The sequence below is a fragment of the Clupea harengus genome, chromosome 17 (genome assembly GCF_900700415.2).
Source record: "Clupea harengus chromosome 17, Ch_v2.0.2, whole genome shotgun sequence".
NCBI lineage: Eukaryota > Metazoa > Chordata > Actinopteri > Clupeiformes > Clupeidae > Clupea > Clupea harengus.
Window position 1 is genome coordinate 26083700 of NC_045168.1, and position 13730 is coordinate 26097429.

The 13730-nt window shown below is 41.5% G+C and overlaps 2 protein-coding genes across 2 annotated transcripts; one reads left to right on the forward strand and one right to left on the reverse strand.

Moving 5' to 3' along the window:
- The first annotated feature begins 1871 nt into the window (after nt 1-1871).
- On the forward strand, nt 1872-8516 carry LOC116224365 (perforin-1-like). Its single transcript, XM_031583728.2, has 4 exons — nt 1872-1997; nt 2197-2711; nt 3460-4394; nt 8500-8516. Exons 2-4 carry the CDS (start codon nt 2209-2211, stop codon nt 8514-8516), a joined length of 1455 nt encoding a protein of 484 aa, XP_031439588.1. The 5' UTR covers nt 1872-1997; nt 2197-2208.
- A 2054-nt stretch (nt 8517-10570) lies between these two features.
- On the reverse strand, nt 10571-12969 carry LOC105894741 (perforin-1-like). Its single transcript, XM_031583987.1, has 2 exons — nt 12460-12969; nt 10571-11745 (listed from the first exon to the last, which is right to left on the reverse strand). Exons 1-2 carry the CDS (start codon nt 12960-12962, stop codon nt 10692-10694), a joined length of 1557 nt encoding a protein of 518 aa, XP_031439847.1. The 5' UTR covers nt 12963-12969; the 3' UTR covers nt 10571-10691.
- Nucleotides 12970-13730: the final 761 nt, after the last annotated feature.

The following is a 13730-nucleotide window of genomic DNA, read 5'->3' on the forward strand; positions in this document are numbered from 1 at the left end:
TAGTCTAAAAACGATATGATCTTAGGCTGGTTTCACACAGAGTTACTGGCACTATCAGGACCTGCAACCTTACTAATGCATACTTACTAACTTGACGTCTCCCACAATGTTGGAGAGGAGACAATGACAACCTAGAAGTGCAATAATTGTGTTCCACTCAGCTTCACTTTGAATAGGTCTACTAAATGTACTGCAAGTACTGGACTACTGTAACCACCTCAACATTGGTCCCCCTCTCGTCAGTTCCAACCCCTCGGTGTTCAGCATCACGACCGACCAATCACTGGCCTGATCACCGATCGTCAACTGCACCTGTTTCCTCTTTGCCCCGCCTTCATTGGTTCCCCATTATTTATACCCTCAAGTTTTCAGCGTCAGCATCAGCTTGTGAACACGGGTATAAATAGGAACAATGGCCCTCATTCTCGAACATTTTCTGAAGTTTCTTCTGAAATGTTTCTTACGGGCTTCGGAAAAACAACGTAAGCAAAAGACATCCGCCAAATTCATGCACGCTTGAAAATGCGGTCCTACGCAGCAGAAGTTTTCTGGGCTGTGCTCCCCCAGAAGAGTTTTCTTAAATTGAAAGCGCGTTCTCGTGCTCCTGAATTTGCATACATACACGCCCTGCCAGCTCCTTATAAGGGCACGCAACCGTAGTGACGTGTGCAGTCGGAATCGACCGAATCTACACGAAAGCAACTCGTAAACGAGTCATGTCAAAGCGGTTTCGTGTACATTACATTTAGTCATTTAGCAGACACTTTTGTCCAAAGCGACGTACAAGGGATAGAACAGTCAAGCTACGAGCAATAGAGACCTAGTGTAACAATAAATACTACTTTACATAAGAAATAGAAAAACGAAATAGGAAATAAAAACGAAGTGCAGGAATGTAACTGCTATAAGTGCAAGTTAAGCACTAGTGGAAGTGCCAGTTAGGAAGGGAGGTGCTCTCTGAAGAGTTGGGTCTTCAAAAGCTTCTTAAAGGTAGAGAGGGACGCGCCTGCTCTGGTAGTGCTAGGCAGTTCGTTCCACCAACGTGGAACTACTTGAAAATTCTGGATTGCCGTACTTGCACAGACGGCAGTGCCAAACGACGCTCACTAGACGAGCGCAGCATTCCGGTGTAGTCCTTTTATTTATTTTATGACATCACGGTGCCTCGTAGAATCATGACTATAGGCCTACATGTGAAACGTAATTGTTAATGATACTTTAATCCGAGGATCTGTAGAGTTGATGTGAACGCAATCACCAACGATTTCTCACAAATTCATTAACACGGAGAGTTTTCTTAAATGCGATTCCTCAAAAAACCACAAGATGGCCAACGGGGCCATCTTGTGGTTTTTTAAGGAATCGCATTTGAGAAAACTCTGGCCGAGTTACGACTGCTATTTCGAGTTCGGAAAGTCTTCTGAAGTTCAGAGCAAATCCCAGATGAGAAAACTTTCATGAATGCCGAATGTTGTCCTAAATCCAATTCCTCTTAAATTCCTCTTAAATTCCTCTTAAATTCTTCTTAACTGCGTTCGAGAATGAGGCCCAATGTGATGGGAACAACCTAGAGAGGGGAGTGGCATAGTACTACGCACCTGTGCTTAATTAGTGATTATGCTACACACGTGCGGTAGAAAAGGTTCGTGTTAAGTGCTCATTTAGAGTGTGCCAATCACCACTACAATCCTGTGAAACACTACGCCACTCAGAACACACCGGGAATCACTGCAAACCACTCTCAGGCCCCAAAACACCATGTTACATTTAGTCTGGTTCAAATTAATTAACGACATGATTTGACCGTGGATCAGCCTTGGACGAAGCGATATATCCTGTCCTCAATCATCTCGGTAATTAAAACTGGCTAATGGGACAATTGGTCGACTTAACTTAAGCACTTACTACGAACGAGGCCCTGGAAACGGACTTCATAACTTGTAGCACCTAGAAGCAAGCAGAGGCAGACTAACAACACAGAGATAATCAACGAAAGGGTACGTTTTTATATGGCTGATAACTCCAGAAATGATCACAAAAGAGTATGCTTTTCGTATTATCATGTTGACTGTTTCATACTTTTACAATTCTTGCCTGCTTGGCCAAAACTGTTTTATTCAAAATAACACTACATGGACATAACTCCATTTTGTTAGTCCTCTTCCTAAAATACAATGGATAAACTTTTGTCTTAAGGTACACGTCACCATGCTGGCCCTGCTCTTCCTGTTAAGCCACTTGTGTGTCGTCCATACCTGTCGGACCGGGACTCTGCAGGAATGCCATGATGCACCATTCGTCCCAGGTCATAACTTGGCTGGAGAGGGGTTTGATGTGGTCACACTGCAGCACAAGGGAGCCTATGTGTTAGACTTCCAGACATATCTGACCCCAAACAACACCTGCACAATATGTGAGAACCAACTTCAGGGCAACCAGCTGCAGAAACTGCCCCTTTCTGTATTGGACTGGCGCTCTTTTAGCAACTGTAAGCAGGAGCTCACCAGTGCAATACTCAGCACGGCCACTAGTGTGGCAGAGAGCGCCACCTCTGTCATAGAGAATGATTGGAGCATAGGACTAGAGCTGGGTGACCTGGTCAACATGAATGTGGGGGGCAGCCATTCCAATGCTGTGGAATTTGCCATGTCCCAGTCTAGAGTAGACAAGTCGGCCTTCACCTCTCACCAACTCAGCTGTGCCCATTACAGGTACATTATGTGCAGGGTCTGGAGGGTTACTTTGGAAATGCAAAAGGTTACAAATTAAGAGTTACTCTGTTAATAAGCAATGTGACTATTTTGATTACTTCAGCAAAATAATAACTACTTACTAACCTCGACTGTTCGGTCATGACGGGAAATATCAGACTGAGAGGCTTTAACGTATCGATCGAGCGATAGCGAGGTTTATATGACAAAGCCGAAGTTTGATATTTCCCGGCATGACCTAACAGTCGAGGTTAGTAAGTAGTTATTATTTTGCTGAAGTAATCAAAATAGTCACATTGCTTATTGTTAATAGAAAACATGTTGTTTTGTTCAGCTCTCAAGTCTTCTCACGACACAATGTGTTTCAGGTGTTGCGTAGCAACCAATTACTTGCTAACTTTAGGTTACAATGATCAATAGAAAACGGACAACACGGCTCAGCTAAAATGGCTTTAATTTACAGCAAAGTAACAACACAAGTGATTTAAAACTATAGTTTCTAGTCTTCAGCATCACTTTCAATAACACTTTTTTGCTGCTTCTGAATTTCCTCATGGTTGTTGATGTCTATCAATATCGCTCATTTTGATTACTTTCAATTACTTTTTGATTGGCAGATTTTTTTGATTATGCCATGCTTTAGCTGTAAACCACTAAGGTTGTCTTCCTTGTTTCCTAGTAATCCCTGTAAACGTGCATGAACAAGCCACACTGTGTCATCATCTCCCATTCGTATGTCTTTTCACAGTTATCGTGTGCCAAGAAGTCCTCCTTTCAGCTCAGAGTTCCTGAAGCATGTGCAGTCTCTTCCAGCACAGTTCACTAATGAGACTCAACCCCTCTACCATCGGTTTGTTGAAACGTACGGCACCCACAACATCCAGAAGGTACGCCTCGGGGGCCGTCTGACCCGCCTCACCTCCATCCGCTCCTGTCTGGCCACTGTGAATGGTCACTCGGCTTCCAAGGCAAAGGACTGCATCAACACTGGGCTTTCCATTGGTCTGGGCTACGTCGATCCATCATTCACCACCAGCAATTGCAAATCACTTCTACAGAATGAGGACTCCCAAACACAGTCCCAGCTCTCTTACCTGAACCATGTTACAGAGGTGCTGGGTGGCAACAAGTGGCGTGGAGAGGTGTCACTCCAAAAAAACGATTCTGTTGAGTTCAGAAGCTGGTTGCAGACCCTGAAGGAAATCCCTGACGTTGTCTCCTACTCTCTGGTTCCACTCCATGAACTTGTTGCTGACCCCACCGTTAGGAGAAATGTGAAAGACATAGTGAGGCAGTATCTTAGGGACAATGCTGTGCCCAAGGAGCAACCTTCACAGCAGTGCACTGGCAAGCCCAACCTTTCCCCTGAATGTTGCCCGCTGTCCCCAAAGAAGGGACGTCTTCAAGTGACCATTAACGATGCCGTGTTGGAGTCTCGTCATGACCCTTTTGGAGAACCTGATCCTTATGTCAAGATGTGGCTGGAGCTGGGGCAAGACCAGAGGCATTTCCATCAGACACACTATATCAAAAACAACGCCAATCCCAAATGGGACATAGATTATGATCTTGGCCATGTGGAAGCTCAATATGACCTTGTGTTTCAGGTGTGGGACAAGGACTTGAAATATGACGACCACGTTGGAACGTGCCGCACCTGGCTGACTGAGGGCTTAACCCGAGGTAGTTGTAATCTTTCTAAAAAGGATAGATTTACTTACTCCTATACCCTCACTTGTGACCCACAACTAATGGGTTATCAGTGTTCTCGGTACAAAGCAAGCCAGAGAGAAAACTGAAGAGGTGAAATAAAGTCAAGTAACAAGGTCAGATGAGTTCATGCAAATGAACGCTTTCACTTACTTACTTACTAGATGAATGTGTGCAGAGATTGCTCCAAATAAACATTGATGAATATCTTCAATTTTGTAGTGTTTCTTTACTTTACTTCCTGCTGCCATGAATGCAGTGTTGAGACACTGGACAAGCAAGAGATAGGATTTCATGAAGAGTTGGTCTGCAGTCTCAGACAGATATGTTACATGACAAACCGTTTCATCATGAAAGTGTCAGTATTAGGGATGGGTATCGTTTGGTTTTTATCCGATACCGGTACATAACCGATACTTTTAAAACGATACCGGTGCCTAAACGGTGCCGGAACCGATACTTTTATAAAAAATTAAAAAATGTTTACGATTGACGACATTTAAGAAAGGCTTTATTGCCAAATATATGAACTGTTTAAAGTAGATTATATATATATAAATAAATACAAAACACATTTTAACTTAAAACTTAAATAATATATGAACTGTTAACAAAAGTTTAGACTATACTTAAATAAATACAAATAAATACAAAACACACACACACACACTCTGTACACACACTACAGCTTCAATACTTCAGCAATTCTTTTGTTCAATTAAATTTGTTTTCTTCAAATTGAACAATATATTAACTGTTTAAAGTATATTATAAATATAAATACATACAAAACACTTGGCTTCAAACTTTTTAACTTCAAACTATGAACATTATATTAACTGTAAACAACAGTTTATAGTATACTTAAATAAATATAAATAAATACAAAAAACAGCTTCAAACTTCTTTTGCAAAAATATGAGCATATTTGCCTTTGGAGTCAAAAATGTATTATTTTGTTGGCATTTATTTCATGAAATTTTACCATTTTATGATTTGTTTATACCTATCTTTTCTATCTTGTTTATAGTTAATCTTGTTACTTGAACACACTGAGTACGAGAAAATGTGTACTGCCCCTTTAAGAGACTACCGTAGGTTAAGTATAGCTGTCATCTCCGTTTATTTTTCAGTCTTCGGTTGCTGATCTGCCGTTGACCCTTTGCCTTCTCTCCACTCTTTTCACGCAATTGTTTTGTTGCATTTGCTGCACGTCGCGATGTTTGAATATTTTGGTGCGAAATACAGCCACACTTTTGACCGTTTACCTTTCGGTATTTTCTCTGTTAAAAGGTTGATGGCTAGTTCTGTTTGTGCTTGCTCTGTGAAATGCTGCATGCTCTTCACTGTCATAAGACTGTTGCTATGAAAACACCAATGAGCGTGAGCGACACAGGACAAAGTTTACATTGGGAGCTGGGGCAGTTTTACATGTGCCCCGCGGAATCTGCCTAGCAACTGTTTTCAATTGGCTCAGGCACCGAAATGAAGCACCGAAATCTGCGTTGCATTTCGGTCCGGGTAGGTACCGGTTGTATTGGAACCGGTTCCATATTGGTACCGGTTCTCGGTACCCAACCCTAGTCAGTATACCCCAGCTCTGAGCCTAACTCCACTGCAGGGTTTAAGACTAAAACTAAAATACAAAACTTAAATACATTTGTTAACTGAATAAAAAAACACAAACTAAATAAAAACACTGAACAGCTAAAACAAAATAGAATTGCAGGTAAAATCAGCTTGGTTTAATTTCCCCTTTGATGTGCACTGTGGTTCCTATGCCACTTTGTCCTGTACTTTTTTTTTTCTGTCTCGAGACACTGGCCTAATAATAAAGGACCTTGGATGAATTAAACGAATCACATTTGATGTCATGACTTTTTTAATTCTACCCTTTTTCAGCTTCTATAAATCAAGGCTTTTTTCATCCTGAAAAACTAAGCCTAACACTTAAACTAAACTAAAATGAAATACAAACCAAACTGAAAATTTGATAAAATTGTTAAAAAATCAAAATGTGTTAAAAAGGGGCTGAGAGGGGGTGTGTATGGAGTTAGAATAGTTTCAAAACGCTGTCACATCTATTTACACACTAATGAGGGTGCATTTACAAACCACTTGCCATCTGGAGCATCCCTACATTTATTTTTCACTTTCCCGACGCGAAACCACTTGATTCACAAATGCATTTTTTTTTTTCTTCAAAAGGACATTCTCTGCAGCCTATTAGATGTCTCTTACAATTTTAGCCAACCAAATAAACGTAAATTCGAGGATATGATTGGATGTGACCACATCTGCGCAGTGTGGACTGCTACAACATAACAGACATGTGCATTCAACTGATTACACAAAGAAGAATCCGTGTGTATGGGTGGATGTATATGTATGTATGAGTCACACAAAGTGTGTCTGGGTACAGTGGGGAGAGAAATCGCTTAGTAGTCGCAAAGTTGCTATTTCAATTCCCCACACCTCCTTAACAAGTGTAGTTTTACATTTCCTTGTAAGTCGCTTTGAATAAAAGCGTCTGCTAAATGACTAAATGTAAATGTATTTATAAGAAATTCAATAAATTGAAGCAGTGAAGAGAAATTGTGTGTATTTCTCTTTTCTTATCATGAGTCCACTGTGGTAGCCCAAGCTGCTCTTGGGCTCCCACTTGGTTTGAACACGAGTGAATTCCCTTACCAGGCCTATACAAGGCAGACTTTAGGACCCAGGGGAGGTGTTCTGGGTACTAGGCAGGTCGGGCTTTCCCTAATTGAAATCTCACCTGCAGATTGTTTGACTAGTTGCTGATCAGTGCCAATCTAGTCAAACAAAGACTTTAAAGAGTCAGTAAGAAGGACTGGAGAGACAGAGGGGAAGGTGCCGGTTGCACTGGGTGCAAGCCGGAGGGTTTACCCCATTTTCTGTTATGTTTGAATACCTTTGTTGTAACTTTAAACAGTTAATAAAGAACGTGCTTTTGGATAATTCCCTTGTTGCGTCTTGCTGAGAGCTGGGCTGCGACACCACCTTAATCATTTTGTACAATAATGATATGCTATGGTGTACTAATAACACTGTCATATAATTATGAGTGCTTTGTTCTCCGCATCGCCAACACTACAAAAATGTACCACTCGCAAAAAAGCACAGTCAATGCTCGGCTGTTTGCAATAAATGGCTCGAGAAGGTCTTATCAGAACTCCTCATGATGGAATAATGGATCTTGGCGATCGCGAAGAACTCTCTCACTATGAGGCGCCAATCTAACTAATATCGCTCCTTGGTCAATGGGATCTCTCCTTTTTCCGGGGGTGTGGCAAGCTTATCCAGCTTCACTTAAATTAGCCTGCGCTGGAGCAGGTTGGAGCTAATTGATGTGTTGCTATGGTGATTTATCCAAAGTTGCTTCCACGAACTGAAAGGAGGGACTTATATTATCTCATCCTGAAAATGATCTTGGTAACTCGCTAAATGAGCTACGACGAACGGGGCCCTGATCTTTTAAATACAAAAGGTCCAAGGACAAACAGATTAACCATTCTAATTTTGTTGGCACGTGGAGAATATTTTGGCAAATTGAATTAATTAACTTAACAGGTGCACCATTCTCATGTTGTGGGCAAGTGGATAATATTTAATTTTTTGTTTTTGTTTCTGGTGTCTAATTCAAAGCTACCACATAAGTATGGTGGCGTTGACCATTCTGACCAACAAACAGTTTATTACGGTCAAGAGAAACAAGCATCCCATATAACACGTTTGCTTGCTATTGTCTAACTCAGTGTTTCCCAAACTTTTTACAGTCCCATACCCCTTCAGACATTCAATCTCCAGCTACGTATTGAATTTTCATAATTCATCTAGACCTTTCTGTCTTTTATGTCTGGCTGCTGTTGTGAATATGTGTTGATTATCTCAATATCATGTAGTCCATGTGACCATTTGGAGATCTTAGATCTGGAAAGAAAATGCTTCTGTTCAGTGAACAATAACTTCTTTATCAAATATGTTTTGCTCACTTTGTCTCAAAATACACTGCACTATTCTCCTGATTGTATTGTCCATATGCTTTGTGTGTGTAAAGATCTCATGGAATTCTGAAATAACCATCTCAAACATTTTTACATTGTTCTGTGTACAACACATTTTTTAGTTATAGTTAAAAATAGAATATATATATATATATATATATATATATATATTAAAAAAGAGGCATAATGTAACTAGGTTCATGCCACAAGTGTGAATAATTCAATTGAGAGTACAAACTCAGAGAATCAGAAAACAAACGTACACTTACACAGGGCTGGTTTGTATTCGAAAGACAAACTAAATGAATTTCGCTTTCACACAACACAAGACTAGACTTCACTTTCACTCAACACAAGACTTCACTTTCACTCAGTACAATAGTAGATTTAGCAAAGAACCCCTTGAAGAAAACTTGAGGGTATAAATAATGGGGAACCAACGAAGGCGGGGCAAAGAGGAAACAGGTGCAGTTGACGATCGGTGATCAGGCCAGTGATTGGTCGGTCGTGATGCTGAACACCGAGGGGTTGGAACTGACGAGAGGAGAGGGGGACCAATGTTGAGGTGGTTCCAGTAGTCCAGTACTTGCAGTACATTTAGTAGACCTATTCAAAGTGAAGCTGAGTCAAACACAATTATTGCACTTCTAGGTTGTCATTGTCTCCTCTCCATCATTGTGGGAGGCGTCAAGGTAGTAAGTATGCATTAGTAAGGTTGCAGGTCCTGATAGTGTCAGTAACACTGTGTGAAACCAGCCTAAGATCATTTCATTTTTACAGACTAATTTCCCACTAATAGCAATCCTGAAACTATTTTATGAAATCACTTGCACATTGTACCACCATCAGCACCAAGGTAGATCTTTGTGGGGAAAGGGTACAAGGATGTAGAGGGTGTATTTTTTTCACTTTCCCTCCCTTATATATATTTTTTCCAACAAGCAGCCTTGCCTTTAATTGCTTAATTCACTTACTAGTTGTAACATTCATTTAAAACAAGCACACCTTTGATGTTCTTAGACTCAATCCAGGAGTTTCTGTATTATTTCTGTCTCCCAGAAGTCAGTGAGTGCAGTCTATAAATAGGTAGTACACACTTACATGTATTGTTTTCAGCTGTAAACTAAATGATATGACTGTACTCTGATGAAACACATCAATACTGGTGTTAACATTTACAACATTTTTTACAGGTAGGCTACCTGTAATATTAGCCTGGATAATCAAAGCCACATTAGCATATCAATGTAGCTGGTAGGAGAGTGACTTTCAACATAACTTAGTTAAAAAGGGGGAGTTTGTACAGACGAAGTATTGTGTTTAACATGAAGTAGCATATGGTTTGAAATTACTGGGTGAAATAAACCCATCCCGAAGCAACCTGCTTGAGATGGCAGGTCGGATGATTGGCCATGCTTTCATGCAATCAGGAAATCAGGATTTGTGAATCATGTGACATTTATTTGTGAATTTTGAAACTATTCTAACCCCATACGCTCCCCCTCTCACCACCTTTTTAAAAAGAAAACATTTTTTTAACAATTTCAACAGATTTTCAGTTTGGTTTTTACTTCATTTTAGTTTACATTTGATTTAGTTTTAGTGTTAGGCATAGTTTTTCAGGTAAGCTGAAGAAAGCCTTGATTTATAGAAGCTGAAAAAGGTAGAATGAAAAATGCATGACAAATCACATTTGATATTTAATTCATCCAAGGTCCTTTTATATTAGGCCAGTGTCCCGAGAAAGCAAAAACAGAACAGGACAAAGTGGTACAGCAACCACAGTGCACATCAAAGGGAAAATTAAACCAAGCTGATTTTACCTGCAATTTTATTTTGTTTTAGCTGTTCAGTGTTTTTATTTAGTTTTCGTGTTTTTGAAATCTCATTTTTATTCAGTTAACAAATGTATTTATATTTTTAGTTTTAGTCTTAAACCCTGCAGTGGAGTTAGGCTCAGAGCTGGCTGGGTATACTGACACTTTCATGATGAAACGGTTTGTCATGTAACATATCTGTCTGAGACTGCAGACCAACTCTTCATGAAATCCTATCTCTTGCTTGTCCAGTGTCTCAACACTGCATTCATGGCAGCAGGAAGTAAAGTAAAGAAACACTACAAAATTGAAGATATTCATCAATGTTTATTTGGAGCAATCTCTGCACACATTCATCTAGTAAGTAAGTGAAAGCGTTCATTTGCATGAACTCATCTGACCTTGTTACTTGACTTTATTTCACCTCTTCAGTTTTCTCTCTGGCTTGCTTTGTACCGAGAACACTGATAACCCATTAGTTGTGGGTCACAAGTGAGGGTATAGGAGTAAGTAAATCTATCCTTTTTAGAAAGATTACAACTACCTCGGGTTAAGCCCTCAGTCAGCCAGGTGCGGCACGTTCCAACGTGGTCGTCATATTTCACGTCCTTGTCCCACACCTGAAACACAAGCTCATATTGAGCTTCCACACGGCCAAGATCATAATCTATGTCCCATTTGGGATTGGCGTTGTTTTCGATATAGTGTGTCTGATGGAAATGCCTCTGGTCTTGCCCCAGCTCCAGCCACATCTTGACATAAGGATCAGGTGGTCCAATAGGGTCCAGACCAGACCCAGGCAACCAGGCATTTTTAATGGTCACTCGAAGACGTCCCTTCATTGGGGACAGCGGGCAACATTCAGGGGAAAGGTTGGGCTTGCCAGTGCACTGCTGTGAAGGTTGCTCCTTGGGCACAGCATTGTCCCTAAGATACTGCCTCACTATGTCCTTCACATTTCTCCTAACGGTGGGGTCAGCAACCAGCTCATGGAGTGGAACCAGAGTGTAGGAGAGAATGTCAGGGATTTCCTTCAGGGTCTGCAACCAGCTTCTGAACTCAACAGAATCGTTTTTTTGGAGTGACACCTCTCCCAGCCACTTGTTGCCACCCAGCACCTCTGTAACATGGTTCAGGTAAGAGAGCTGGGACTGTGTTTGGGAGTCTTCATTCTGTAGAAGTGATTTGCAATTGCTGGTGGTGAATGATGGATCGACGTAGCCCAGACCAATGGAAAGCCCAGTGTTGATGCAGTCCTTTGCCTTGGAAGCCGAGTGACCATTCACAGTGGCCAGACAGGAGCGGATGGAGGTGAGGCGGGTCAGACGGCCCCCGAGGCGTACCTGCTCGATGTAGTGGGTGCCGTACGTTTCAACAAGCCGACGGTAGAGGGGTTGAGTCTCATTAGTGAACTCTGCTGGAAGAGACTGCACATGCTTCAGGAACTCTGAGCTTTGAGGAGGACGGCATGGCACACGATAACTGTGAACAGACATACAAATGGGAGATGATGACACAGTGTGGCTTGTTCATGCCCATTTACAGGGATTACTAGGAAACGAGACAACCTTAGTGGTTTACAGCTAAAGCAGGGCGTAATCAAAAAAAATTGTAAAGCAATCATATATAATAATTATTATTATATGGCAACGACAGTACGAGCTTTCTGATTGGCTAATGGGTAGTCATGCCAGCCGCGTATTGCCCTCCTCGCCGGTCTGATACGGATCCGTATTGCTCTCTGACGTCATCTTCAAAATGAGCGATATTGATAGACATCAACAGCCATGAGAAAATTCAGAAGCAGCGAAAATGTGTTATTGAAAGTGATGATTAAGACTAGAAACTATAGTTTGAATCACTTGTGTTGTTACTTTACTGTAAATAAAAGCCATTTTAGCTGAGCCGTGTTGTCCGTTTTCTATTGATCATTGTAACCTGAAGTTAGCAAGTAATTGGTTGCTACTCAACACCTGAAACACATTGTGTCGTGAGAAGACTTGAGAGCTGAACCAAACAACACGCTTTCTATTAACAATTACCATTTCTTTTCATTTACAAAATGAAAGGAGCGAAAAATGCCATATAATTATTTTGCTGAAGTAATCAAGTCACATTGCTTATTAACAGAGTAACTCTTAATTTGTAACCTTTTGCGTTTCCAAAGTAACCCTCCAGACCCTGCACATAATGTACCTGTAATGGGCACAGCTGAGTTGGTGAGAGGTGAAGGCCGACTTGTCTTCTCTAGACTGGGACATGGCAAATTCCACAGCATTGGAATGGCTGCCCCCCACATTCATGTTCCCCAGGTCAGCGATCTCTAGTCCCATGCTCCAATCATTCTCTATGACAGAGGTGGCGCTCTCTGCCACACTAGTGGCCGTGTTGAGTATTGCACTGGTGAGCTCCTGCTTACAGTTGCTAAAAGAGCGCCAGTCCAATACAGAAAGGGGCAGTTTCTGCAGCTGGTTGCCCTGAAGTGGGTTCTCACATATTGTGCAGGTGTTGGTTGGGGTCAGATATGTCTGGAAGTCTAACACATAGGCTCCCTTGTGCTGCAGTGTGACCACATCAAACCCCTCTCCAGCCAAGTTATGACCTGGGACGAATGGTGCATCATGGCATTCCTGCAGAGTCCCTGTCCGACAGGTATGGACGACACACAAGTAGCTTATCAGGAAGAGCAGGGCCAGCATGGTGATGTGTACCTTAAGACAAAAGTGTATCCATTGTATTTTAGGAAGAGGACTAACAAATGGAGTTATGTCCATGTAGTGTTATTTTAATAAAACCGTTTTGGCCAAGCAGACAAGAATTGTAAACGTATGAAAGTCAACATGATAATACGAAAAGCATAGGCTACACTTTTGTGAACATTTCTGGAGTTATCAGCCATATAGAAACGTACCCTTTCGTTGATTATCTCTGTGTTGTTAGTCTGTCTCTGCTTGCTTCTAGGTGCTACAAGTTATGAAGTCCGTTTCCAAGGCCTCGTTCGGCTTAAGTTAAGTCGACCAATTGTCCCATTAGCCAGTTTGAATTACCGAGATGATTGAGGACATGATATATCGCTTCGTCCAAGGCTGATCCGCGGTCAAATCATGTCGTTAATTAATTTGAACCAGACTAATGTAACATGGTGTTTTGGGCCTGAGGGTGGTTTGCAGTGATTCACGGTGTGTTCTGAGTGGCGTAGTGTTTCACAGGATTGTAGTGGTGATTGGCACACTCTAAATGAGCACTTAACACGAACCTTTTCTACCGCACGTGTGTAGCATAATCACTAATTAAGCACAGGTGCGTAGTACTATGCCACTCCCCTCTCTAGGTTGTTCCCATCACATTGTTCCTATTTATACCCGTGTTCACAAGCTGACGCCAGTTCCTTTCTTCCCCCCTCATGGTGAGCGAGTGTGGTGAACTATGTCAGCATTGGCCTTGCAAGGTTCAGATTTTAAACAGTA